This window comes from Rhipicephalus sanguineus, unplaced genomic scaffold (assembly GCF_013339695.2).
Source record: "Rhipicephalus sanguineus isolate Rsan-2018 unplaced genomic scaffold, BIME_Rsan_1.4 Seq877, whole genome shotgun sequence".
NCBI classification, from domain to species: Eukaryota; Metazoa; Arthropoda; class Arachnida; order Ixodida; family Ixodidae; genus Rhipicephalus; species Rhipicephalus sanguineus.
In genome coordinates, this window is record NW_023616193.1 from 997 (window position 1) to 28,785 (window position 27,789).

General features: G+C 45.4%; 1 protein-coding gene across 1 annotated transcript; it reads right to left on the bottom strand.

Annotated features, from left to right (window-relative positions):
- Window positions 1-221: 221 nt before the first annotated feature.
- Window positions 222-27,754, bottom strand: LOC119378569 (casein kinase I). Its single transcript, XM_037647657.2, has 7 exons — window positions 27,351-27,754; window positions 12,129-12,169; window positions 5,638-5,707; window positions 4,210-4,358; window positions 2,640-2,874; window positions 1,526-1,696; window positions 222-355 (listed from the first exon to the last, which is right to left on the bottom strand). The coding sequence occupies exons 1-7, from the start codon at window positions 27,538-27,540 to the stop codon at window positions 288-290; spliced, it is 924 nt and encodes a 307-aa protein (XP_037503585.1). The 5' UTR covers window positions 27,541-27,754; the 3' UTR covers window positions 222-287.
- Between the last annotated feature and the right edge of the window lie 35 nt (window positions 27,755-27,789).

The window sequence follows — 27,789 nt, forward strand, 5'->3', positions numbered from 1 at the left end:
TATTTGAAAAATGTTTCTACAATCTTTCTGTCCTAATTGTTTCTAAAATGGACATTAGAAGGAGCTTATAATACAAAAAACAAAGAGAGAGAAGAAAGTTAACAGTGACAGTCGCAGGGCATGCTGCAGCCTTTTGCCAAGAGTTAAAGGGTACACAATGCTGAAACACAGAATTCAGTCAGCACGATATGATGACCAAAATTGGCTCACCATCTGTTTCCCCGTCCAGTCGAACTCTCCGTCATCAACATAGCCCTTGCGCTCGAACAGGTCGTGAAACATTTTCCTCAGGTAGTCATAGTCGGGAGTTTCAAAAAGTCTAGCCGCCTGACGTACCTCAAGTATGTGGCCATTTCTGAAGAAAGAAAACGCAGGAAAAAAAGATTTATAAGGTTAATGAGGCAGCACAGAGTAAATGTCATCGAAGTGCACAGAACTGTTACAGGCCAAAGATGACAAAAGACAACGAGTTACAGTGAAAGAATGGAAGGAAAATGTAACTACATATGGCGTTAAGTCTTGGTGCAAAATGTAGCATTGTTTTACAGTGGTGTGATGCCACCACAGCAATGTAATGGAGAGTCCATGTAAAGATATGATGTAAGTGCACATGCATGACCTTAGCACGGCTAATGTAAGACAAGTTTTATTTTAACATCAAAGTGCTAATGTGTTATATCATAACGCCTACAGGCACTGCCATATGTCAAAGTGCACCAAACACGAATGTGTAGCACTAGTACAATATTATAACAGCTTTTGAAAAGCTTCAAGGGTTATATACTGCTTAAAACATTAATCTGACAATATCATGCAGACTGCATGAATGGTGTTTCAGTGATGAGCACAAGAAAGAGAATGCAAATGGCATTAATACTGGAGTTGGTAACATTTCATGTTGCCAGATTTCAAAAAACATATACAACGACCAGTCAGATCCAAACCCACACCAAGATTAAGGCCCCACACTGGTGAATCAGCTGAGACCCACCCAGTAACAAAGTACAGTAAGAGAAGCTGTTAAGTCTATGCATGGAAGTGTATGTCTACCACAGGGTAAGATGCTCAAGAAGCAGTGATGACTTCAAAAATCTTCGTAAAACCTTCAGAGACCTTGAATGGTGTGCATAATAACATTGCACAACCAACCTGCTGAATGTTTATTAAAACGTCGCTGGGTCCCTTTAGCTCTTATCACTCTTACTTCACTTTAATGTATGTTTATTCACACTTTACTCGAGTCATTCTTGATTCACACTTAAGCTGCTTGATTCACTCTTGATTCACACTTAAGCTGCTTGATTCACTCGATTTCCTTTAATGTACGTTGATTCACTCTTGATTCATTTTAATGTATTTTGGTCTTCTTTGAATTCACTTTAATTTGTACTGCTAATTATATGGCAGCATTTGAACACCATGAGGCTTTTGGTACCACCCGTGTTCATGCTGTTGCCGGATTTTTCGAACAATGAGCCACATAAAGCTTTCGCCTTAAAAACCCATGGAAAGGCAGAGGACTTACCAGGGTAACCGTCACAAAGCACCTCAATGGGAGTGGCTCGTTTTGTGTCGCCAATCTTCTGGTAGCGTTCTTTGAGGGTGTCCGCCTTGAGCCCTTGCCATGGAAGGCTGCCTCTCAGGAAGTACATGAACATATGCCCCAATGCCTCCAGGTCGTCCCTTCTGCTTTGCTCTGTGCAGAGAGGACACTAGTGAGAATGTGGTACCAAAAAAATCGAATCGAGCATTTCCATCTGTACAAAAGGGAGTGCAGAAACAGTCACTGCAATGTTTGTTTGCACAGGAAAACAGCACAAGAGAAAGCTTCATTATTAATATATAGCAAACTCCTCTACATGAAGTGAGATCTAAGACTTTATTTGAAACTGCACTACCAGTGTCCAAAATGATCAATACAGTAAGCGGGAGCAAAGTACAAGCAGAAAGCACTGTAGACTCTTGCTCCTAATCATTCAGAAATAATAAACCACAAAAATTTCTTGAGCCCTAATGACTACAAGAGCCACAGATGCCTAGACAGAAGCACAATAATTTTGCAGCAGAGGAACAAAAGTTATTTTTGAGAAGCTTATTGTTGTAATAGCAAAAGTGTCCATAACCACTAAAAGTGCGGTGGCACACATCAACAGCTTTCTTTGCGTGTGTGTCTATGATGGATGCAGGAATTGCGTTAATCTTTAACAAGTTTGCAGGCTGTTATCCAACACAGCGACTGTGAACAACTACATTTTTCCTCCACTGTTCGACTGACACATATCTGGTTTTGGATCCTTTTATCCATGTGTCTAGCTGGAACTTCAACAAATCAGGCAAAACAGCAATGATAGACAAATGCTTCCCCACACTGTTGGTTGCAATATGAGGCATCTGTGTTGATCTCACACAAAGTGTGAAAGTTCTTTCTGACCGAACCACACTGCAAATCATGGTACAGAAAGAAGTATTTCATGCAGTAACCAGCAAGTTTGCAAAAGGGTCTCCGCTCGGTACAAATTATCAGGATAACACCAGCGCTGAAGATAACCATTAACTCTGCCACTGTAGTTGACAATCACACGTGGGACTTTGCTCACAGTATACAACGCAGGGAAAGGGACGTGAAAGCATAACAGTACCTTTGCCGAGGTGTGTGTTGATGCTCATGTAGCGGGCCGTGCCTGTCAAGCTCTTGTGTTCCCGATAGGGAATGTGCTTGTTGGTTTCAGGATCTATGTACTCCTTGGCCAAACCAAAGTCAATGATGTGGATGATATTGTGCTTCTTGGTGGACTGCCGCCCGATGAGGAAGTTTTCCGGTTTCACATCCCGGTAGATCAGATGTTTTGTGTGCACATACTCAATTCGATGAAGCTGAAATGACAAGAACCACGCTATTTAGTGGAAACGTCTTCTTACTAGTAAACTTACATGTTCCTTACAGGGCTCTTGGCACCCCATACCATCTCTAAACACTCACATTCAAGTTTTGCAACAAACACTGTCTGTCACATGCAAATGAGTGATAAAGGCAATGAAGTACTGAAAAAAAAAAAGAACACAAAATTCTACAGCTGCAAAATTATGCCAAATTTTTGCACATGATGTTGATTAAGAAAGATTCCAGATATGCAATTTTTCACATTATACTGACTGAAATTTATGAGAAGATATGTAATAAGAATTTTTTCCCTTACAAATTGCATAAATCAAGACATTTTTCTGAGCCCACAAAATGGTAGTTATGTAAACCACAGAGTGGCATGAATAAGGGCCTAAACTACACTATGCAGCCTTAATTAAGTTGATGAATGTGGCACGTTTTTGGCATTGGAAAACAAAAGGGGATACAATCTGGGCAAATTGGTCTCGTTTTTCACAGCGTTAAAGGTACACTAAAGTGAAACGATGAATCTGTTTTGATTGACAAATTTTACTCTGAAAACTCTAATGTCATTAATTTCACTATCACACATTTATTAATAGAGGAGAAAATCAAGGTCAAAGTCTCACTTTTAAAGTTCACACCGAAATTTGTGTGCATGACGTCACGGATTTCAAAGTACATATTTTACATTTTTCACATTGGTCCTATGAAATTTCCTGAAACTTGGTATGTTATGTCTCTGGCTCCCTCAGAAAACAATGTACTTCATTATTTTACTGATTAGGAACGAGTTAGGCCCTAGTACACGACGTCAAAATCTACGACGTCATGGCGATTGGTGTGGAAGCCTCCAAGGTGGCATAGCCACCTGCATTTCTTTTAGCACATTTTCTCGCTTACCAAGCATCTTCTTGCATGGTAAGCATAGTGATTCTAGTATTGTGAAAGAGCACTATGAGAAAACCTGTTTTCTCTTTAGTATCCTTTTAGGCAAAGCATTCCGGACTGTTCCACGTTCTCAATTTTTTTCTGGTTGGTAGATACCCTGATAATGATATTGCTCGCAAAAGAAGCATGAATTCTGCACATGTTCCCTATAGCTGTGCTTCCACATGGCAGCAACAGTGGAAGGAGTGGGCCAATGCTTCATAATGTCTCAACCTCACAGGTGGCAAAATTGGTACTCCCACTCCTGCAGTGTATTATCTAAATTTAAGGAGAATTTTAACCTTCAGTTGATGCAAAAAAAAAAGATTAAAGAAAGAAAAAAAGAAGAAAGAATGTAATGTCAGCATTCCATAAGTGTGACAGTGTCGACTCACTAGCTGAATGGCGGTAAGTAGAACTGTCTTGAGGGAGAACTTGCGGTCGCATAGGTCGAAGAGGTCCTCTAAGCTGGGCCCCAAGAGTTCCATGACCAGAGCATTGTATTTCCCACAGGGTCCAAAATAGTAGACCTTTGGGATGCCTTCTACAATGACACCAAGGAGGGAAAGACATCAGGGGAACATGCCTCAGTTCAACGCAGAAAGTGGCTGCAGGGGATGACGGTACTTATGTACAGGGTGTAGGATAAAAAAAAACTGGAGGGTGTAAAAAAAAAAAAAAAAAGTGGAGCAAGACAAACACAAGAAAGATAGTCTCATTACACTGTAATGAGTATGAACCAAATATACACCGAAAACTGCAGAGTTGCTGAGGACTGAATGTATATTGCTGATCTAGTTAGTTTTGTGCATACCGTAAAATGCCGAGCAAGCGCCCCTCCTACGATGAAGGATAATCCGACCAGATGTGGAGGGGGGGGGGGGGGGGGGCGCTTGCTCGGTCCCGGACCGAAATTAAAGATGGTGGAGGGATAGCCACTAAAAATAAAAAATGCCCATCCATATTTCTAATGAAATGCTTTATTTATTTACTGTTTTTATTCCCCCTCGTCACTGTCAAACTACTGAAAGCAGCAACCGGTTTGACCAATATACGACCGGCCACATCACAACGGAATTTCATAAACATTAGACACGCATTCAGTGTGCTCATTCTTGTGGGTCTATTTACACAAGCGATGCTCGTCTTGAAAAAAAAAGTGGTCACAAGTGAGGCGCAGGAGCGGGGGGAGGGGGGCGCTTGCTCGGTCACTGGCACTTACTTCAGACCTCCCGAAAAAGGGAGGGGGGCGCTTGCTCGGCATTTTACGGTAATCACAGTGCCCAGGATGGGAACATGCAAAGCTTTATTGTTACCCTTTCTTGTGTTGCTGTTCCAGATGCTATGACATTTTTAGAACTACATATGCATTGTTGCTTATGTACCTGGAGCTTCACAAAATCTGGTTAATTAAACCTTTCCTCATTTTAGGCTAAAATAAAATTGGAAAGAAAAAGGCAAATGTAACAGACAATATTTCCATAGCATAGCTGTGACTACTGTGAACTACTTTTACCCCAGTAAATGCCAATAACAGGCAAGATTAAGCGGATTTTTGAGTGAACAATATAGATGGCTTTAAATTTGCTCTCCTAAGGCTTGCACCGTTCTTGATGCCGCTCACTGGTGCCATCGCACCAGTCAATTATATGCACTTGATGCATATAATTGCTCCAATTCACTATTTTGGCAGCTCCCTACCACCTCAAGAGCTTTGTCAACTGCCACTCAAAATATTAGGACTATTAAGATATGTCAAGATAGCAAGGGCACATGCATAATGAAACATTATGCAGCACAGATGTCAAAGACTAACAGCTTACCATTGTTTCCTAAAAGCTTGTAAAACCTGTATTCTAAATGTAATTGTGGAGCCTTTGACTTCATAGGTTCCTGAAACGAAAAAAAAGGGTAAAGGAGGGTTGTGAAGTGGTGGCAAAGTTTTTACAAGCGACAAACAATACCAACCATTGGCTTTGTACACATAATAGCCTGAATTGTTAAAGGACCAGTGAACAACCCTGCGTGATCAAGCGATAAATGCGCACTTGTATGATGTGAACATGCTGCCGCAAGAATTTCGCAAATAAGTGTAAGGAAGTTACAGGGTATAGAACAACCCGCTTCAGCTAGGTTTGGTTTCTCTCTGCCTTCCCTCCCTTCTCGGTAGCCAAGAGGGTAGGTGCAGCCCGCTGTCGTCACTACGGCCACTTCAGCAACGTAACACGACGTCAGTGATTACGTCACCAGCACGCACCGAGCAAAGCTTCCTCCACATATCGCTGACCTCAGAGTGGCGCTAGGGTCCCCCTATAGCAGCGCGGCGAAGAAGCCCGGTAAATTCGCGGCCAAAACCAAATTCCACAGGGCAGAGGTGCCATTTCACAGTACAGAGGACCAATTGACGAAGTCGGTGCAACACAATGTTGCCCATGGCAATACCGTATTTACTCGAATCTAGGCCGGCCCTGATTCTAAGCCGACCCCGAAAGTCGCAAGGCCAGAAAAAAAAAAAAAAAAAAAGAACCTTAGTTATTGTGCTCGAATCTAAGCCGACACCCCCACTTTCGCACATCGTTTTTTCGAAAAAAAACATTGGCTTAGATTCGAATAAATATGGTATGTCACTTAGCGTACGAGGAGGATTGGACAGGCGCTGTGATATTCATAAAATGTGATCGCCACGGCTGTCTGCATGAATTGGCGAGCTTGTTTGGGAGATGTAAAAAAAGTCAGAGCCTGTATACTGGCCCTTTAACTCTTTGAGGGTCAAAGACGTACATGTACGTCATTGCTGTATGTTTAAAACGCGGGCCTTTTTCGATCATTTTTCTTGCTTGGCATGTGCTGCCACACTGCACACTGCAGGAACACCTGGAATTTTTTTCTTGCGCCAATGTGCCTCCATTTTTTTAATGCTTTACTACAGCGGTGCACCCGCTAGTTTTGGTTTTCTTCATCGGCCGGTTCCCGCTTGTTGCACCCGCAAAACTGATAGCTTTCCAGCTTAGAATCTTTCAAAAGGCAACCGATTTGTTACCTACTCATTTATCGCTCCCCGGTACACGATTACACAAACAATGCCGCCGTCGCTGCGTTCCCTGTTTTGGAGTCTCACAAAAACTGCTTCAGCCTCGTTGGCGATAAGACGAATAATTATTGTAGGTTTCGGGCTTGTTTTTGCTTTCCGGGTGCACTCATAACTACACAGCTTTTTTTTTTTCAGTGCACTAATCCGTGCAGTTTGCTTGTGCTATGGAAGTGTGCACCGGTTTCTCTGCCGCGAGTCTTGCGGCGATTCCTCCGAGACGCCGCTCAACTCTCAAAGCAGAATTTGATTCAGTAATTGTCAGCCCGCCATGAGTGAACGACATTTCAAAAGCGTGCGCAGCGAGACGATAGTGACTGGATCAAAAGTGGCTTTTCGCCCCCTGTGTTTCCACTTAATGCCACTTCGTGCACTTATTTTTGTACGCCTGTGAACTACAGAGACATTTATGTCAATGCATAATTTTTTAACAGTCGTATAGGTTTCTTTTTTTAAGTAGAATTTATCTTGCTGTTACTCACTAATAAACCATGTGTATGCAACAACAGAAATGATCTTGTTGTCACTTTACAGTCACCCAAAAAAATTTGAGACAATTTTTTTCTTAAATAGATTCGTCTGAAGAACTTAATTCAGCAATAAAAAAATATACAATGGGGGGATGCATTTTGCAGAAAAAAATCGGCCCTCAAAGGGTTAAAGCAGTTAGATAAAAAGTTATATGTGGCATGGCAGAGCAACCGATTACAGTATTAAAAGCGATAATGTAGATTGCTTTGTTCTGATAACACCACTTTACTCAAGAGCACAGGATTTTAGTGCCAGAAAATATTCAAAGACACGTAGAACATGATAGCATTATTGGGCCCTGTTTGCATCACTTTCTCATTTTCTTGCCATACCTCACTTCTTGATGGACACCTCAAAAGTGCTGTGAGGGAACGAATGTCTGTGCATGATATTGGCCGTGTGTAAAAGTGTGAAGAGGCGCTTGCTGTTATCTATAGTCGGATACAACTTTAGAAGGCAGCGGCATTTCCTCCTGAAAGGTGGATGAACACAAGCCTGCACCAATGGGCGCGCACTCGGGACTGACATCATGAGCAGGACGGCCGGTGGCTCCGCCTTCGGAGAACATCGGCGCGCGCATGAGCGGGACTATTTCTTTAGTCGCGGAGGCGATCGACTGCCGCGCTTCGGTCGTCTGGGCGGGGCCTCTCCTGCCTTCTAAAGTTGTATCCGACTATAGGGTGTACGTAAAAATGGACCATCGCAGTGCGACCCTAGCTATATCAACCAGTCTGGATCACAATCGCTAGTACAAAATTGATGAAAAGGTGCCCCAGTGTGTTTAATTTTCTTTTTAACAGAACTCACGCCAGTTGATTTCACTGTAATTGAAGTAATCTTGCTCAAAATCTTATGCACGATGTGAAATGAAGACGGCCCTAACTTTTGCCTGCACCAAAAACAGCAAGAACGAATATTTGTGATATCAAATTTCGAGTACTAGCCCGAGAATTAGTATCAGCACCTTACAATGTGCTACAAACAGTGACAAGCAGTAGGCTAGTGTTTCCTGGTTATGCATGCACGAAGACATCCATCATCAAAGCAAAGGCCTGTGGACTAGTTTCTGAGGTGTTGCGAGAGGAGCCATTGATTGGAGTTTAAAAAATACGGAATAAGTGGGCGTGTCTCCACATTTGAGGCATACCACACCCCTAATGCGATAGCAGCAGAACTGAAAGTTGGGCGAGTTGGCAATTCTTAGTGGTAATATCGTAGCACACAAAGAAGACACAAACACAATGAAGTGGACAAACAAGCGCTAGCACAAACAAGTAGAATTTATTATCTGGAAATTCAAATATTGCTCTGCATCAGCAAAAATAAAACGTGCATGTGCACTGACTTTTATCAAATATATGAACTTATGCATCATTTTATTTCATCCGCCGCTCGTTTTTTCCAGTGAATATTCTGACAAGACAACAAGAGGCCATCGATGGATCTCAAGCAGTTTAGTCTGTCATGGTAGGCTAGCCCATCAACCAAAAGGAAACTCGGGTAACCAGTGCATAGATATCCACTACAGCTGTGCAAGGCAGATTTGGATGTACAGAGCACTGAAAACTTCCTTCGTAGCTAACCACCCCCCCTTTCTGATGCAAAGGTGTGAAACGTAAGCTGGTGCAATTATGTTGCCTTCTTTAAAACCGCATACCCACAGGTTCTATTTCGACCCCCCCCCCCTTTTTTATGGCTTTACATACAGCTAGCGTGTGCTGCACATGGAGCATTTTAAAGCAAGTAACTCCATTCACCTAAAGCAACAATCTAGCAACGAGTATGAACGTTAAGAGTGAAAAACTCCAGCACATAAGCAGAAGAAAAGCAGCAGGAATTTAGTCAACAGAAGTAAACAACTTAAGCTGACGATCGCTTCGAATCTCTTCTACAGCAACCTTGCAAGGCGGGCATTTTGCAAATTCCACAAACGGAAGGCATGGCACGTTCTGCCAGATTTTTCAAGTGCGGAGGAAGTGGACCGAATTGCACACATACAGGAAGTATGCTGCCGTGAAACTCATCACTTTTGAACGTACGGAATGCAACCAACAATATGCTCAAAAATATGCAGGGAGAGAAACAAAAAGACACCTTTTTCCTCTTTCAAGGTTGGGAGAGAGTGAGCAAGGCATACATAAACATAGTGCTAAGGAGGACACTAACAAAGACAAGTTCTATTGTCGACAAGTTCTATTGTCAAAATGTTGGATGCAGCAACAAGGTCAAGTAATGCAAGCGGATACCAAGCTTCAGCATTAGAAATGCTACTATATTTAGCATCATGTTTGCATAACTGCTTAAATATAAAAGCGACAGCTTTGTAGGAAGCCTATGACACACACACGCACACAACTAGGTTTCATTTTCAGTGCATTTCAGTTTTGCAATATACAAAAAGGAAGAGGAAAAACACAAAGCTGCATATTTAAAACTTTCTATGTGAGCCCTTCAACCGTAAGCCTAGTAGGGTAGGGGCATCTACTAGTGATGCAGAACTATCGATGGTACTATCGATACTCGAGTCCCTATAGAACTACTGATGACACAAAAAAAAAAAAAAACACCTATCGCTAGCGCTATCCATATATGATGAATAGTATGTGAGCCCTTCAACGTAAGCCTAGTAGGGTAGGGGCATCTACTAGTGATGCAGAACTATCGATGGTACTATCGATACTCGAGTCCCTATAGAACTACTGATGACAAAAAAAAAAAAAAAAAAAAAAAAAAAAAAAAACTATCGCTAGCGCTATCCATAGTATGATGAATAGTATAAAATCACTCGTGCGAACCCATTGCAGCATAAACTTGGTCCCTCATCCCCTCCTCCGAGTGCGAGGTGTACGGTGAAGCAGAAGGAGCAGACTAAAGGGCAACAAAGTTTCCATGCTTGCATTCCTTCTTGGAATGCTTGGCTGACACATGATAATTAAGATTTAACCAAACTATCAAAACCAAAAAAAAGCGATGATTTTTTTTCGAACTTTGACACACAGGTTTTCCTTCGGGTGTGCGCTCAAACGCTGTCGCGCTTAAAGGGACCGACAACTGCCCACAATATGAAATGAGTTGACTCCACTGATGCAAAGATTGTCCGTCGCACTGACTCAAACCAACCCTGTTTTTTTCGTGAGAGATGGATTTATATTTTATTTCTTAATTGAAAGTCGCGAAAAATGACCTATGGTGCCTCTGGCGGCAAAAACATGAATGATCTGATGAAGACGGCCACGTGACCGTTGATTGCTGTACGCGTCGACGATTTTTTTGTTAGTATTGAAATATTGTTCGTTCGTCTTTATATTAAAAGGTATTACTCCATAATGTACATATACGCCTGCGTTAGTAGTATGCATTAAAGTGGCGCTGCCTTCGTGTGACGTAATGATCCCATGCTCGTCAGCGCGTCTTGAGCAACTTTCAGCGTGCTCATGCAACCGTGCATGCAGTTTCCAGGTCGCTAAGATTTTGGAGCGACGTAGGTTTGCTACATACAGTTTGTCTCAGAAATGACGCGCTCTGCTACTCGGTGCGGCCGTGCATATGCACAGTTACGTTTTCGATTACTTGGCTTGGCTCGTGTATCGAGAGAGTAACGACGCCGGGACAAGCCATCCATGACACAGGCGCAGGCAACCTTGGGCACAGGCGCACACAACGCTGTACAAATACCGCGAGGGTGTATAAAGCCACACATCTCATTGTAACAGCTTGCTATTTTCAAAAATGGTTGGAAAGCTCAAAATAAAGGTGGTTAAGCATAGTTACAGTAACTCCTGCGAAAGCAGAACAACGACAGCTTTCACAAGGGCTAGCGGCATCGCTATCAATTCTCAGCGTTGCTGGAGCAAGCCTCCATGTGTGTTTGGAGCCTTTCAGATCGAAAAATACTGCTTATAAATAACTACACGCTTTTCGGATAAACCATCGCAGCTACAAACGCTACAAAGGGTGAGCTTCCTGTCGCACCGTAAAAAACTGTGTCGAGAAAAATCAGTTGTCGGTCCCTTTAAACATCCACTCGCCCCATTCACACCCTAGCTTTATTTGACGAGGCTGCATGCCACGCCTATGCACGGATCAATGGACACAACAGTCGGTAGTGCTCTTATGTACTGAATGGCGTCATGGGCGGTGGTTGCTTCCATCCTTCCCGTCTTTGCAAATCGACAGCCTGTCATAGCTTCACGTGACCTTCTACTGGCCTGCATCACCCAGACATGGGAGGTTGCATGCCCGGGTAGCCCTCGCAGACTACTCACACATGCAGGCGCAGCTTATTGGCAAATTCAATGCCACGGTAGCGTTTGGGTGTAGCTACATTGAAACATTAAATTTCAAAGGACCAAAAAGCATTTTTTCTGAATTTTATGAACTTCTTCGAAATGAAATACTTCGAGCGCAGTCATCACTTCGTTAAACAGAGTTTCAACTGTACCTCATTCAGTAAACACAGTTCTGTTCCCTCTGCCACAGCAGGAGGACATCTGAAGCTATAAGAGTTGACCCAAACACTGAGCCTTCAGACATTTGTGGTTTCAGAGTACCTGTTTAATTTCATATTCCCGCTCGTAAAGAGAGGTGTGAGACAGTGCTACTGCACATTAATAACTTGAAAGCCTCCTAGAATTTGTAGCTTATAATTTACTGTATCATATGCCACAAGCGTCATAAAAAAAAAAGGTTACTTACCAACTTAATTGCAACATGTTCATTATTGTAGAGGTTCTTTCCTGGAAGAAAAAAAAAGAGTAATTGTAAAGAGCTGCTCAACTATGTCCATCAACACAAACCAATACTAGTCACTTAATCCTTATACTGTTAATCATACTGACTTTGATAAACTTGAAAGAACCCATGAGGCAATGCTACACATTGTGTGTATTATGTAGTGTATTATGCTCCACAAGGATGACTAGCATGTACACAGTGTGCCTTACCTCACAATGTAATCAACAGCTGTATGACAAAAGCCATTCCACCTTTGGCATACATCTGTGGTACTGTTGAGGAACTCGAGCCATATACAGTAATTATGATGCTAGCAGCTATCTATCCTGTTAAAAAATCGCCAGGCCTGCGCGGAACATGCAGCACAGTCACACTGAAAGCTGGAAGAGTAGCCATTCTAGAGCCCGCTATAGACTCCCTTGGGGCAACTAATACAAGCACACACGTAAGGTACCCACTACGCCATAAACCATCGTAACTTTCATGAAGTAGGGAAGCATCCACTATGCCATTATTCGTCATTCTGTAGAGAAGCGTGGTACCCGCTACACATATGCGAGGCATTATGTGCACTTTGTGCTGTGACTGATGACGATGAGAATTATGGCTGAGCCTTTTGTAAATGGTCTGAAGCGATCAACGACCCGGTCACTCATTGCACAATTCGCATTGTGTGACGCCTAGTTGTTATTTTACTCTTCTACGATGCTATATTACATATGTTAACACGACTGCTTGCCCAACATGACACCTGTATAGGGCATTTTGCGAAGGAGTTTCAAGCACCAGCATGGCTCTGTTGCAATAAAGAAGGGGGAAAAAAAAAGAAAGAAAACAGCATGGCTCTGTGGTAGAATACTCAACTGCCACGTAGCGGGCCCGGGTTCAAATCCCATCCGTTCCTAGAATTTTTTTTTTCTCACTTCATTTTTTCTTACTTCGCGCGAGAGCGGTTAAAGGGACACTAACGGCACTATGTCACAGTGAAAGCTCAATGTATCACACGATGAGCGCCACGAGCGGGACATTTTGAAAATGATCACGATGACGTGAGAGAGTCTGACTACAATTACACTCGTAATCAAACTAGCTGCAATAAAAACCTTCTGTGCATCAAGAGACGTAATAAAATGCTGCTTGTTCGTTTCTGTTTGATTCATGGAAAAAAGAACCTCTTCGGCGTTGCCATGGGGAATGGCGCGCGTGGTTCAAAGGTTCCGTTTTCACCGAACGCACTCCACCCGGCACCTGCTTTGCTCACGTGGTTGTGTCTCAGTGGTAGTTTCGGTATCGCGTACTGCCGCATGGTGTTTTGGCGGTCGTGAAAGTCACTCTGACAGAAAGTTCGACAAAATGCCGCATTCATGTGATGTTGCCGGATGCCTGACTGGTGCACGCTGCCAGTGCATGCCGTAGTGCAGTAAAGGCGGGCAACGTTGGGCACGGCAACAGTGACGCGAGAAAGACGCTTTCAGGCAGGTGATCTGAAGTGCGCTAACGCGATGCGGACCACTAAAACGTGATTTTATTTCAAAATAAGCACCCTTGGCACAAAAGTAGCACTACAAGGTTTCTGGACCGCTATTTCAACAATCAACATAGACTTAATATTTGCCTTTAGTGTCCCTTTAAGGACACGAGAAGCAGCGGAAAACTACGGCGCCAAAATTGGCTTGTTGTGATCTCATAACAGCTGTCGTACTATATATATATATAAGGGCCCCAAACACCCAACTGTCACCAGAGCGTGGCCGAGAGCACAGAGTGGCTGCTTATCAATGACTAGGTAGGTGGTGGGTGGAAGCAAAGAATAACATGCACCACCGGTAGTCTCAGTTGCTAAGGCTGACACCCAGGTCAAGGGCATGGAACCTTACCCGCTGTTAGAGGCGCTCACACTTGGTTAATGATATAATAAGATGATATTGTCACGGTAACAAAAACGAAAGTCAATAACAGTCCGGCTTTCAGCACGTCTGTTACAATCGAGCTGCACGTCGTTGTCCTCTTCTACTAGCCGCCAAAAACTCCGCCACGACAAAATAGCAAAACTGCTTCGCAAAACAGACTAAGACCCACTGTATGCACGTGTCATTACTCCCCCTCTCAAAAAGCATCGCCTCGATGCTTTCGATGTTGTAAAGGCAAGGGGAAGTCTAGGCGAGTGATATGGCTTCATCCTAGATACGTGGATACGTCCGGTTGTGGTGCACGACGAGAAGATCGTGTGTGGTCTCGGAATAACTCGGTAGTTGATGTCGCTGAGGCGTTCGAGAACTTGTAGGGCCCGAAGTAATGACGTAGGAGTTTTTGGACTTGCCGCGTTGGCGGACGGGGTCCATATCCATACTTTTTCTCCTGGTTCGTACGTCACTCTCTATGACCAAGGTTGTATCGGTGAGCGTCGTATTGGCTGAGAGCAGATGCGAAACCGGGCTAGCTTGACGAGTCTTCGGCGCGCTGAGCATACGGCAGCATTTTCTGTGGTGGTCACAAAGGGTCAGGTAGTAGCATGAGTCTAACATCGTGGTAACTCGCGGCCGTGAAGCAAGCGGAAAGGTGTGAATCCTGTGGTTCCTGGACGGCGGTGTTATATGCGAAGGTACGAATGGTAGAACGCGGTCCCAATTTGTGATCTACGTCCACATACATGGAGAGCATGTCAGCAATGGTTTGTTGAGTTCGGTGAGGCCGTTGGCTTGTGGATGGTATGCTGTCGTCCGGCGGTGAACGGTGCCGCTAAGTATCAGCACTTCTTCCAGAAGTTGGGCGGTGCGGCGGTGCCTCTGCGGTAATGACCACTGCTGGTGGCCATGACGAAGGACGACGCAATGAATGAAGAAGTCGGCGACATCACTACGGTTGGCTCTTGGAAGGGGTCGCGTTTCGCAGTAACGTGTTAATAATCCGTGCAACTACTATCCAGCGGTTACCAGTTGAAGATTTGGGAAATGGACCAAGTAAGTCCATGCCAACTGCTGAAAAGGCGCTCGTGGGGGTTCAAGGGTTTGTAAAAGACCAGCAGCGTTTCATGGGCGGAGTCTTGCGCCGGCAGTCTCGGCAGGTTTTAAGTAGTGCTTGACAGTGGGGAGAGTTAGGCCAATAGTATTTGCTGCGGATACGCGCGAGAGTACGCGTGAACCGAGAGGTCCAGAAGTTGGTTCGTCGGACATGCACTGAGGATCTCTTCTCGCATCGTGGATGGTACCACCAGGAGATCGGTTTGTGAGCGCTAGAGTCAAGCAGTGCTTGTATAAGCGTTGTTGCGGAGAAAGAATGTCGAAATCGTCGGTCTGAACGTCCGCGGTGGATGCGTAAGCTGTCCCTCAAGAAAGAAATGAGTGGACGAAGCTCCGGTCGTCACGCTGTCGCTGAGCCAAGTCCGACGCTGTGACGGCACAGAGGAAACTGCGTCGTCGTTAGGTCAGGTGTAGTCTTTTCGACTGGGGCGCGGACAGACAGTCAGCATCGGTGTGTTGCACCCTGATGTAGACTACTGTAACGTCAAACTTTGAAGGCGCAAAACTCATACCGGCGAGGGGCCTGAGGGTCTTGAGGCCTGCAAGCCAACACAAGAGTGTGGTCGGTGACTACTTTGAAGGTCGTAAGGTAGGGTCGGAACTTGGTTATACCCACAGACCAGTAGGCACTTTCTCGTAGTGGAGTAGTGTGATTCAGCCGATGAAAGGTACGACTAGCGTAGGCGATCACCCGTTCGGTGCCTTCTTGCCACTGCACAGGACGGCCCGAGGCCAACATGCTGGCATCCGTGTGGATTCAGTGTCGGCATCTCGTCAAAGTGACCCAGGATCGGTGGAACTTGAAGGCGTCGCTGCAGCTCGCAAAAAGCATGATGTTGCTCTCGGCCCCAAACAAAAGGGACGGTGTCCCTTGTAAGATAGTGCAAGGGTTCGGCTATTTTAGAAAAGTTTGGTACAAAGCGACGGTAGTAGGCGCAAAGTCCCAAAAAGCGACGGACCTCGCCTTTGTTCGTAGGAGCTGGGAAGGCAGAAACGGCTTTCGTTTTTTCGGGATCCGGCAGAATTCCATCGCGGCTTACGACATGCCCGAGAAATTTGAGCTCTTCGTATCCGAAGTGGCATTTTTCGGGCTTCAGTGATAGACCAGCCGTTCGAAGCGCATTAAGTACTGTACGAAGACGCTGAAGGTGCTGCTCGAAGGTCTCCGAAAAAACGACGACGTCGTCTAAATAAACAAGACATGATTGCCACTTAAGACCGGATAAGACTGTGTCCATCATTCTTTGAAAAGTTGCAGGAGCAGAGCATAGTCCGAAAGGAAGCACCTTAAATTCAAAAAGCCCATCAGGGGTAATAAACGCAGTTTTTTCCCGGTCACGGTCATCGACTTCGATTTGCCAATAACCACTGCGCAGGTCCATGGATGAAAAGTATCTGGCGTTTCGAAGGCGGTCGAGCGAGTCGTCGATGCGAGGAAGCGGATAGACATCTTTCTTTGTAACGTTGTTCAATTTGCGGTAATCTACGCAGAAACGCAGTGTGCCGTCTTTCTTTTTAACTAGCACAACTGGTGACGCCCATGGGCTTGTAGACGGCTGGATGATGTCGTCTGCAAGCATTTGTTGAACTTGTTCGCGAATGGCGTCCTGTTCTCGTCGGGAGACACGGTAGGCGTGCTGTCGGATGGGTCTTTCGGTGGGTTCGGTTAAGATTCTGTGCTTGGTAACGGATGTCTGCTTGATTTTCGACGTAGTGGCGAAGCAGTCGCTGAATGAAAGCAAAAGAGAGCGAAGACTATCTTGCTGCGGAGCCGACAGCTTGGAGCTCACATCTAACTGGACTGTATACTGCTTGTCGTCGTGAGGACCGGAGGATAGTTCTGCAAATAATGGCTGGTTCTGAAGTCGCTGATTTCCTCAAAGTAGGCGACAACGCTCTGCTTTATGAAGTGCTGGTACTCCTGACTGAAATTCGTCAGTAGAACCTTAGCGGGCTCTTGCGTCAGTTCCATGAGGCCGCGGGCGACGCATACTTGACGAGACAGGAGGACAGATACATCGCCTTCTACAATTCCGAGGGCCATTCGGTCGCTGTCGCTCACCACAGTAACCAGCACACTGGAACGGGGCGGCACCGTCACGGAATCGTCGATACACGCAGCGCGACAGTGCGGGATTCGCTTTCGTGTGAGTTCGTGTCGCGTGAAAATGTCACCAGCAGCTCTCGAAGGTTTATGACAGCCCCATATTCTCTCAGAAAGTCCATTCCTAATATGACCTGCCTCGAGCATTCCTGTAGTACGACAAAAGTGCCGTGAAGGTGAGTCACCAATATGCACTCTGGCAGTGCATCTACCAACCGGTGTCACCAGGTGACTACCCGCCGTACGCAGCTGGGGACCATTCCATGGTGTCGTCACCTTTCGAAGAGCAGCCACGAGTTCACCACTCATAACCGAGTAGTCGGCGCCGGTATCCACGAGAGCGGTTACTTGGCGATTGTCGATAATTACAGCAATATCAGCGGAAAGTCGTGCGTCGTTATCAGAAGATGGCGTAGCGGATAAATCGGCGTCGTCGTCGTTACGGGTCGCGTCGGAGGATGTTTGTCAGGTCGGTCAACAGCGGCCCTACCCCCAGAGGTCGCTGTCCTCAGTTTTCCTGACGTGGGCGAGGACTTGGGGACCTTTGGCGAACATAGAGAACGTGGAGTAACGACTGGGTGAGGTGAACGCCGAGGGGACGGTGAACGGACTGGTGCCTTGGCGCAGGAGGGTATGACTGCTGAGCTGCCAGGTACTGCTCAATCTCGCGTGGGCGCTCACCATGCTTGGTCGACGTGCGTTGGGGTGGAATCCCTGAAGGCCCATTCTGCGATAATGGCACTGGCGGTAGAGGTGGTCCGCTTCACCGCAGTGGTAACAAAGCGGCCTATTATCGGAGGTGCGCCACACATTGACTTCCGGGTGACTTCGCGCGGGACTTCGAAGTCATAGGCATTTGCAGCCGCAGCAGGAATTGTCGTGGCAGTACAGGAAGGCGGAGGTGGGCGACGTCCCATAGATGGTTGAGGGTCCGTAGCGCTTCGGCATAAGTCAGAGCTGGGGCTCCCGCGGCGTTGTCACTAATGGCTGGGTCACGTTCCTGATCTCGTCACGAATCATGTCCCCAAGAACATTGCGGTCGTCTGAGAGGGTGGCGACTTTCTCAAGCTCCTCGCGGACAATGCTCCGCACAAGCTCCCGGAGCGCTGCACGTCGTGTCCACCCGTGAAGGATGACACGGCGGTGACAGTACTTTGGCGCTCGTACTGAAGAAAGCGTTGCTGAAGCGCCCGTTCCATTGTCATCGCTTCGGTGATGAACTCAGCGACGGTAGATGGGGGCTTGCGCATGAGTCCAGCAAAAAGTTGCTCCTTCACCCCGCGCATTAGAAACGGACTTTCTTTGCCTCAGCCATTTCTGGGTCAGCACGTTTGAACAAGCGCGACATGTCCTCAACAAACATAGCCACGCTTTCGTTGGGCTTCTGAATTCGGCTCTCCAGGGCCTGCTGGCTTTCTTTTCTTTCTGGATTCCTGAATGCTCACGCAGCTGTCGTTCGAATTCTTGCCAGGTGTTCAAGAACTCTCATGATTCTTACCAGTACGAGCGTAGTCTTCGAGGGCGAAGTAGACATAGCGCAGTTTCTCTTTCGTCCCACTCGTTGGCTGCTGCGACTCGGTCGAAGTGGTCTAGCCAATCGTCCACGTCCTCGAACACATCGCCATGAAAGGACTTTGGGATACGTGCTGGATAGACCACACTCGGGATGGCAGTGAGGCGGTCTACGTCGCTCTCTTGCGTCTGACTTGCCGTTGTGGCGACATTCTTGCTGAGCTCAATGGGCCGAACTCGGGAGGTAGTCCTAGCAAGCGACGGCTGTGCCGAAGTGGCCGGTTTCCCCGGGATCGTGGAAATGGTGGTAGGAACTCGTCTTGAGGTTGAAATAGCGCAAAAGGGTCGTACCCAGCAGCTCCACCAGTTTGTCACGGTAAAAAAACGAAAGTCAATAACAGTCCGGCTTTCAGCACGTCTGTTACAATCGAGCTGAACGTCGTTGTCCTCTTCTACTAGCCGCCAAAAACTCCGCCACGCACAAATAGCAAAACTGCCTCGCACAACAGACAAGACCCACTGTATGCACGTGTCAATATAGTAAAATTTTTCCGAGATGGTGCCTATTAGATGGCAGTATATTTTGTAAATCTCAAAATTTCTGTTTAGTTTTTCCTTAGTTGACAGAAGCTTTACAAACTCTGTTCAACTTTGTCCTGCGATGTTGAATCTGGCAATTTATATCGCTCGCAAAACATACATCTGCTTGATGAAATTTGTATATGTGAAAAGTTCATTCATTCTGCTTTTTGTTTATGTATTACAAAAATATTAGATGCAGTAGTTCCTTCAGCAAAAATATCTAGTGTAACCTACAAAAAACACCTATTCCACGCGGGAGGAAAAGAGTTAAATCAGCCATAGCTCCTCCTAAGATTCTTTGTTTAAATTAACATGCAAATAATTCACTCTATTTGTAGCCTAACCGTTTACATAGTATTATTAAACCACTTCTTGGACCCTTTAGCTCATTTACCTTATGAAAACATGCTACAAATAGCTGGAGAGCCTTCAGGGTTTCCCCACAGGGGCGGCGTGGAAATACCACCCACCACTCGCTTCACCACCCACCTTTTTCGATTGACCGCCCACCGCTCTGACTGACCCTTTGAAATGCGGCCTGAGGAACCAATAGCAACATCAGTGAGCTGTGCCTTCCGCCCCTCGGTTATGCAAAAAGGAGTCTCAACAGCTGGCCTTGTGGTTTCTAAGATCGCCAACTCCAGTTCCAGCACTACAACACAAGTGTCCTAGCTTCCGTTTTCTATGTGCTTCATAGATGCCGGTAATGCGCGACCAGAAATGAAATATGGATGTGTGTCACAACGGGTAATTTGAAACTCAAGCTTAACTCTGAAAATGTCCACCTCTAAAAAATTTCTGGAGTGAACCGCGAGTCTTGTATCCCCGTGTGCAGTTTTTCGCTTAAGGTGCTACAAATGAAACTAATTAGTTTTAGCACATTAAAGAGCTGAAACATAACAGCCAAGCAAGCTACTAAAGTTTAAGTGCACGGGCAGCAAAGCGTGAAGGAAACCTGGACGCTATTACTGAAAAAAGCATGAATGACAAAGCCCATGATAAAGAAATGACAAAGCATTTTGATGACAAAACAAAATCAAGAATGTTCAGCTCTAGAAAAAATTTAGGCTTTCCAATAAATAAATAATTAAATTAAATAAAAAAAGACAATCTTTGCCTCAGCCTGTAACACGAGAGTATAGCAGTTCAGCTCCAGAGCAGAAAACAATTCATTTGAGAACGTGAGACACACCCGCCCCTGCTCACACGCACGACGAACTGTCCGGGCAGTGTGTACTTGCTACTCGGAGAGACAGAAAAAAAAAAAAGAAAGAAAAGAAAGACTTATGAAACAACCCTGCAATGCGAACATGTTCAAGGACATCATTCCCGTGGGAAAAGGGGAGCGGTGATTATGAGCTGCAGAGACAAAAGTGGAGAAGAGAAAAATGCTCTCACACTATTGCCCAACCCGTACAAACTCCAATGATCACGGGGCACGACACAATGTTTGCACTTACTTCCATGGCAACTGACACAGCCCTAATGATCAATAGGAGTGGGCCACAGCAACCAAAGGGGGAAAAAAAAAAAAAGAATGAAAGAAGAAAAGAACTGAAGAGGAAGTGCAATGTCATCGGCAGTGCTTGTAAAAACGAAAGGAAAATGATATGCATGGAACAAATATTTCAGTCGCCAGAGGAAGCAGCTGTTAGACCTACTGGTGTGCGAGATTCACCATATTCAAAAGAAAATCTTCTGCCAGTATTCAACTATACAAGGAGGCATGCCTGTTTCCATTTTTGATGCAACGTTTGGAAGGTTAACCTTGCCATTTGCCAGTCTGTTATAATAAAAGCAAGCCAGTGCACTCTGTATATCTATAGTGCAACTGCCAGTGTTTTGACAAGCAGCTATGGCCAATGCACAAGGCAGAGTAAACACCAAGTATGAAAGAGTGCACTTGAAATGCTGATAGCAGCGAAACATTAAAGAAACGGCGAATTAAGCAATGTATCTAGCACATACATACCTAATTAGTGCATACAATGGGAGAGAGAGCAGACAAAGGGAACAATATTAATAAATTTAAGCTATGTTAAAAAAAAAAAACACCACTGCCAAAACAGTAAAAACAAATAGGGGACTATTTACCTAGATGAGGCCTTTGTATCCCAGTGGCAACAGATGTTGCTGTTATGTAAGATGGTGCAGCAAATCTCTTGCACCTTGCCAAATTTTGAAACATCAGTCTCATTCTTGTGCCACCTCGGCGTTTTAAATATGCTGAGTAGGTGACAAAACCTATGCTGACAACCGTGCAGCAAGAAACAGAAATATCGCGTCCTCAAGGTACCCGCAACAATATGTACTATCCGCGTCAAATGACACCCGAACACCGGCAAGCCTTTGCAGTGGTATAAGTGCGCGCTGTCCAGTTATCACCATGGACAGGCGCGCATATGCGCAGTGTGGTCAAACCGGATGCGCGCGCCTGTCAATGGTGATGACAGGACGGCGCGCATACCGTGCGAAGGCTTGCCGGTGTTCAGGTTTCATTTGACGCAGATAGTACCTCAGCTTTGTTCCAACTGCTCCTAATGCATTTGTGGTTTATTAAATTGTGATCTCTTGTGCAAAGGAGCATACGCAAGTATTTTTATGTAAATGAGTTGAGGAAGAACTGAATAAAAGTACTGACCAGGTGTCACAGATTGTGACAATTTGGCAAATACAATGGAATACGTATGACGATACCAGAAAATAATATATCACTTATAGCCACTAAAATCTCCAGATTTCTCAATATCCCCATTGCCACCATGTAAAAGCAAACCATATAGAACGATACAATTATCAGCCATGTATCTGACACGATAGAATTCTGGCCACCTAAACATGCTTTACTACAAAAATTCGTGTGAAAGATTGATAAGGACAAAGTACTTCAAAGAGAATGATGTAAAAATTCATAAGTGCCGTAAAGAGGCCGCCGTGGAGAAATCTGAGGGGCGTTGCGTGCAGCAACGTCCCAATTTCATCATCGCAATCACTGGAGGGAGGAGGGGAAGAGCTTGCTTGGTTGCAGCCATGCAACGCCTGGCAAAGGTTTCTAACACAAGTTTTTGCCCATTTGTGCGTTCATGAAAGTTAACGCCGACTAAGTGGAAGGCGATATCTCTTGAGGTGAAGCAACGAATTCGTTGGGATTTCGGCAGGGTCTCAAGGTTGGAAGTCTCAAGAACAAATATGGGCTTTTGCAGCCGACTCAGCGATCCTCAAGGCTGAAGACATCCTCAAGAATTTAGGCTTTTTTGCAAATTTCTGACTTTTTTTCACCATGCTGAAATAATTTTATGGCTATTGGTGTAGCTTTTAGTAAAGAGTTCGGTGTTCTTTACGATGGCTTGCATTGTACAACTCGATTCACTATAGTTGGTGAGCAACTAGGCCTACATGCACAGGAAAACATGTGGGTATGTTCTTTCTTTTTTTTTCTTGCCAGTCCAGATGTAACAGTAATTGGTTATAATGATCCAATTTTCCAGTTTTGTCAATATCATTATAAGTGGACTGCATTGTATTATCTGATAGGGATGAGCTACACATTACAAAATATATATAATTCAAGTACACAAGAGTGGTGTGACATGTGACATCACATTTCTGCGGACTAGGATGCTGCACGAGTGCGAAATTCTGAAAGCCAGTGGAAAATATACAAGCTGAAGGCTACTCGCGACCTGTGCTCTACACAATCTGCCCATCACTTGTTTACACTATAACAGCAGAGAGTCTGTTTGAAGGTATTTGAAGCTATTTCATGATGAAAAATAAGAAAGGCCAAAGGACACCATAACAGATGTTTTTTTTAGAAAAGATTCGTCATATATGTGAATGCATTTTGTGAAGTCCTTGCTCAGGCCATGCATAAATGGACCTCAATATGTAGGGGTACTGGGCCTGCATTAAGCTGCAATGTTCGAGATCCTTCTTTCACTTTCAAACAGTGATCACAAAGTACAACACCATGTCCCTTCAGTACCGTTTAGAGGCCTTCTTGAGTGAGACAGGGTGGCCTCTGTTGTAACATCACAGATGTGCCAAAAAGTAAAAGAAGGAGAAGGACTACACAGCATGCAATGGAAAACTAGAGACGTAACATGAAGAGAGCAGTGTGGATTGGAGAAACAGGGGTAGCTAATATTGTAGTTGAAGATTCGGAAATTATTAGACCCACTTTCACTCATTTCTTAAAACATTTTTAATAAACACTAACGTGCATATTGGTGGTGGATAATAGCTTGTGTGAATCGAAATAGGTCATTTACACCATTAAAAAAAATGACATAATGACATTTTTTAATTGCCAAAGTCCTTATTAGCAAGCGGAGGTATGCAAGTTGTTTTTCATGCATCACTGCCAACGAATCTGGCAGTTAGCAACACGGAGCAGTCTCCCACGTGTCAAGAAAGCAAGATGAAAGAAAAGTGTGGTGCAACACAGCTGCACTAGGCTTTCCCCATGGCCTCAGGACACTGTCACATTATTGGATTTGGAGTGAATCCTCACGGCCCCAGAGGGCAAACCAATTAGTCGCAACTGCGTGGATGCCCTTGGAGCCTTTTGTCTTTTTTGCTGCATATGAGCATACAAGCAGAGTCTTTTGTCTCGGGGGTCTTCGTGAACGAGGCTGCAGTCAACAAGACCATCAACGAGGCAGGATTGCCGCCAGTGGCACTGGCCAGAGTAAGAAACATTGTCCCCGAACGGTACGCAAAAGCCTCATGGTTGCTGAGTGCTCCTTCATGCACACATGCGATAAAGAAGGATAGTTGCAAGAGCCCACAAGAAGTGTAACATGGATCTTTTCTATATGCTGGATGAATACCAGAAAGGCACATGAGAAGCACTAATTCTGAATTTGCAGCAAAGAAAAAATGGAATGCAGAAACACTGAATTCATTATCTCTATGTGTGTGTTGTATGCTGTTTCAGAAATTTTCACTCCTTGTGTATTCAACAAGAGTTTTGCTTCTCTATAAAACAGGGCAAAAGCTAAAGCATACACGGCCATTGAATAATAGGAAACTGAAGGCTGCAACAACAAAAAGTTATGAAGTGGCAAAAGGACAATGAAACATTCCAGGTCAAAGTAGTCACATTTGTGATTTTTCTGTACTGCCAATTCACAAGCAACTTCAAGAAAGGTGGAATATCCTCCCAAGTTATCAGCATCATTATCATGAGGTAAATACTGATCTTGTTACGAGGCAACTGCAGCATTGTGATTTATATACGAGCTTGACAAGGCTGTGTCAGGAAATCTGTCTAGGATTCTTCGAGAAAATTTTATTCTCCCAGGCTAGCACCGCACTCATGTAGTTATGAAGTGAGTGAGCTTTATTTGAATAAAGATACTCTAAACAAGTGAACTTACAATGCCTAACGCTTGTCACACTATGACCCTGTGCACCATTTACATAACCTGCAATGCCTACATAGACCATGCACTCTCATCTTTTTAGCTGCTCTGTATCTTATCTTTAAAATCAATTACGCCGAAGAATTTGTGTCTGCTCATTGCTAATGTCAGATATCTTGAAGTAGCATGAAAAATTTCATGAACAGGGAAGAACACAAAACGGAGACAATGTGACAGTGAATTACATCCTGAACGTGATGTTCGAGCTAAAAACTTCTACTTGCACTACTGTTCTCCCTCGCCCACTCTTCATTTGGCTCAAGGCTTCACTCTCAAAAAGCCAAAGCTGCTCAACAAAGAGCAGTTTTGCAGCGCTTCCTCTACCCTTCCCTTACTCTCTCCTTTGGCTTCATAGAACAATGCCCAGGCAGAGATAAATAAGTGTGAGGGGAAGAAAAAAAAGAATAAAGGAAAGCAAGGCCTGATGTTTAGACACAAAAAAGAGGGGGAAGGAGGAGGGGAATGTCACCGTGCCGTCATTACCACTCAGGAAAAACTCGAAATGGGGTCAGAAAACAAAAAAACAGACGTCAAAAACACTAGATGCTGTCACCTGAGTGAGCCGGGTGAGAACAGCCTCAAAAAGAATGCGAAAAAGCTGCTGCCTAAAGCTTTTTGCTTTTACGCGCAGGAACCTCACGGTGGCTTAACAGCAATGAGGTGTTGACAGCAGCTATCATGAGCCAAAAAAAAAAAAAAAAAAAAAGTGTGTAAAAACAAAGTGTGTGCTATGCTCACTGAAACATCAACGATACATGAAGCAATTACTTCATTGAAGCTTGACATCCCATTAAACTTTTGTTCCTTTTGCTTACATCACTGTATGCCTTTTTTTTCAACAAGGAAATGCGATCTCACAGAGAGTAGGCAGCAGATGCTTGTTTTTGTATTCCAGAGCGCTTCCACGGGACCACTGTCACGATGAAAGTGCGGCCTCGCAAAAACGAACGCTAGCAGCAGACCGATTTCTGGGTCTGCGTGAAAGAAGAAACCCCCAAGTCCGGTTCGCGTTGGCAACAAGCACCGGCATCGGCGAGCCCGAGCTACTGGCGCAAGCAAGTCGGAAGAAAGTTCAATGCCAGAAACAAGCTCGACGACTGGCGCAGATGCTGAACCGAAACAATGGATGTGGCCCTTCCGGATAGCTCAACCACAAATGACTGCGACCGTTTCGGCCGCCAGCAACGGAACAGTGCACGCGTTTCCTAGCAGCCAAGCGTAGTAGTATGCAAGCGAGCAATGCCGTCGTTGCTCGAGGGCAATCTATAAGCGCGTTGTCGCGTAAACGCGGCTCCCAACGAGGACGGTGTGGTGACACCCGCCGGTGTACGGTGCGTCACGCAGGCTAGCTTTTACCACCGGCCGGGGTCGCGCCAAATGATGCATGACATCTCTCGCAGTTACACAGCGACGCAACTATCCCCCCCCCCCCTCCGCTCAAGCTCTGCTAGCGACGGGAGGAGGGCGTTACACCCAGTGAAGCTCCTGTTTGCTGGAAGTTGTGTTAGTAACCTACCGCGCGGCACGAAGGAAGGGCCACCCGCACTCGCTGTAGTTCACGGTCCAAGAAAGGAACAAAAAAAAAAAAAAGAAAAGGTGATTCGAAACGGGGAATACAATGCGAGCACTTTCGACTTGCCGGCGCAAACTTGACAGATCGAAAAAGCTCGGGCGATCGTCCAAGTCATAGTGCGCTTAATGACGTCAGCTCGAGGTGCCGCGGCTCAATAGGGTCTTCTTTTCGACGGCGCTCTCCGAAGAGAGCAAATAAAAGATGCCCGATAAGGCACCAGCACCGCGCGACGCACAAATCGATCACGGGCTGGCAGCACGTAAGATGCGGGCCTACCAGCAGCAAATGGCCCACACGCGCGTTGCTTGCTTTCACGAAAGAAAAACCGTTCGCGCTGGAGCCCATCCAAAACTGGCTCGCTCACTGCGTCGCTTCTCTCTGTCCCTCGAGTTAAAAGGTTAGCGTTCTCGTGCGGGGGCAGGCGGCCTCGGCAACATGTCGCAACACGATAAAAGTGGCGTTCTAAACTTTTCAATTTTATTACTTTTGCTTCATTTATGGCCGCCGAGTCCACGGACAATAGATCAGTCGCTTTCCACAGTACACGCTACTGCACGAGCGAGGGGAGTCCTAAACCGCGTTTAACACGAAAGCAAAGCCTGCAAGGAAATTGGTTTGTGATCGACGGCTCCGTGATAATGAGAAACCACTCCTACACACACTACCGCAACGAAAGCACGCCCAAATTTCTGAAGCTGCCAGAACATTTATACAAGCTACAGCAGCGCAAAACGTGTATCACAACACCGAGTTCAAACAGGCGATACTTGTTTCGTCGGGATCGAGGTACAGAAACGCCGACAGGACTTCGCCGGACAAGGTTGTTTCGCATCACATCGGAACAGAAGATTTTGCAATGGCCGAAGTTCAACCGGCTTTATTGTAATCGTAACTGCAAATCTGTGTAAACGAAGCTAAAGTGCGAATTGACCACAAAAAAACACAGATGATGACACAGTGACTTACCTAGTCGTAGCTCTCCGAAGTTGGCAGCCGATTTTTTGCCCACTTTGAAGTTGGGTCCCACCATCAAAACACCGGAGTTGCTCGATCCCGTTGGCCTTGTCTGCGAATGCATAGCTCTTGCGGCGGCCGTAGTTTTGGATGCACGCTTGGGAGTCTCGTCTCGGGGCTCCCGGGAATCACGTCTTTGCATCCCTGCGGCCGGGAACGCCGAGAAAGTTAGGCTTAGGCACTAGGCTTAGCCTACTGCTCTGGCAGCGAGTGGCTATGGCGCTAGCTGGCGATGTCATGGGTGGAAGTTTGATGACGGTGGCGGGTTGAATTGAATTTCCATCACTGCCCGACACCCCGCGAAGTCTTGACTCCTGTTCTCGTGTACCAAACTACACAGGACACCGCTCGAAAGGGCTTTTCTTTACTAAATCACAACGACGCACTGAGC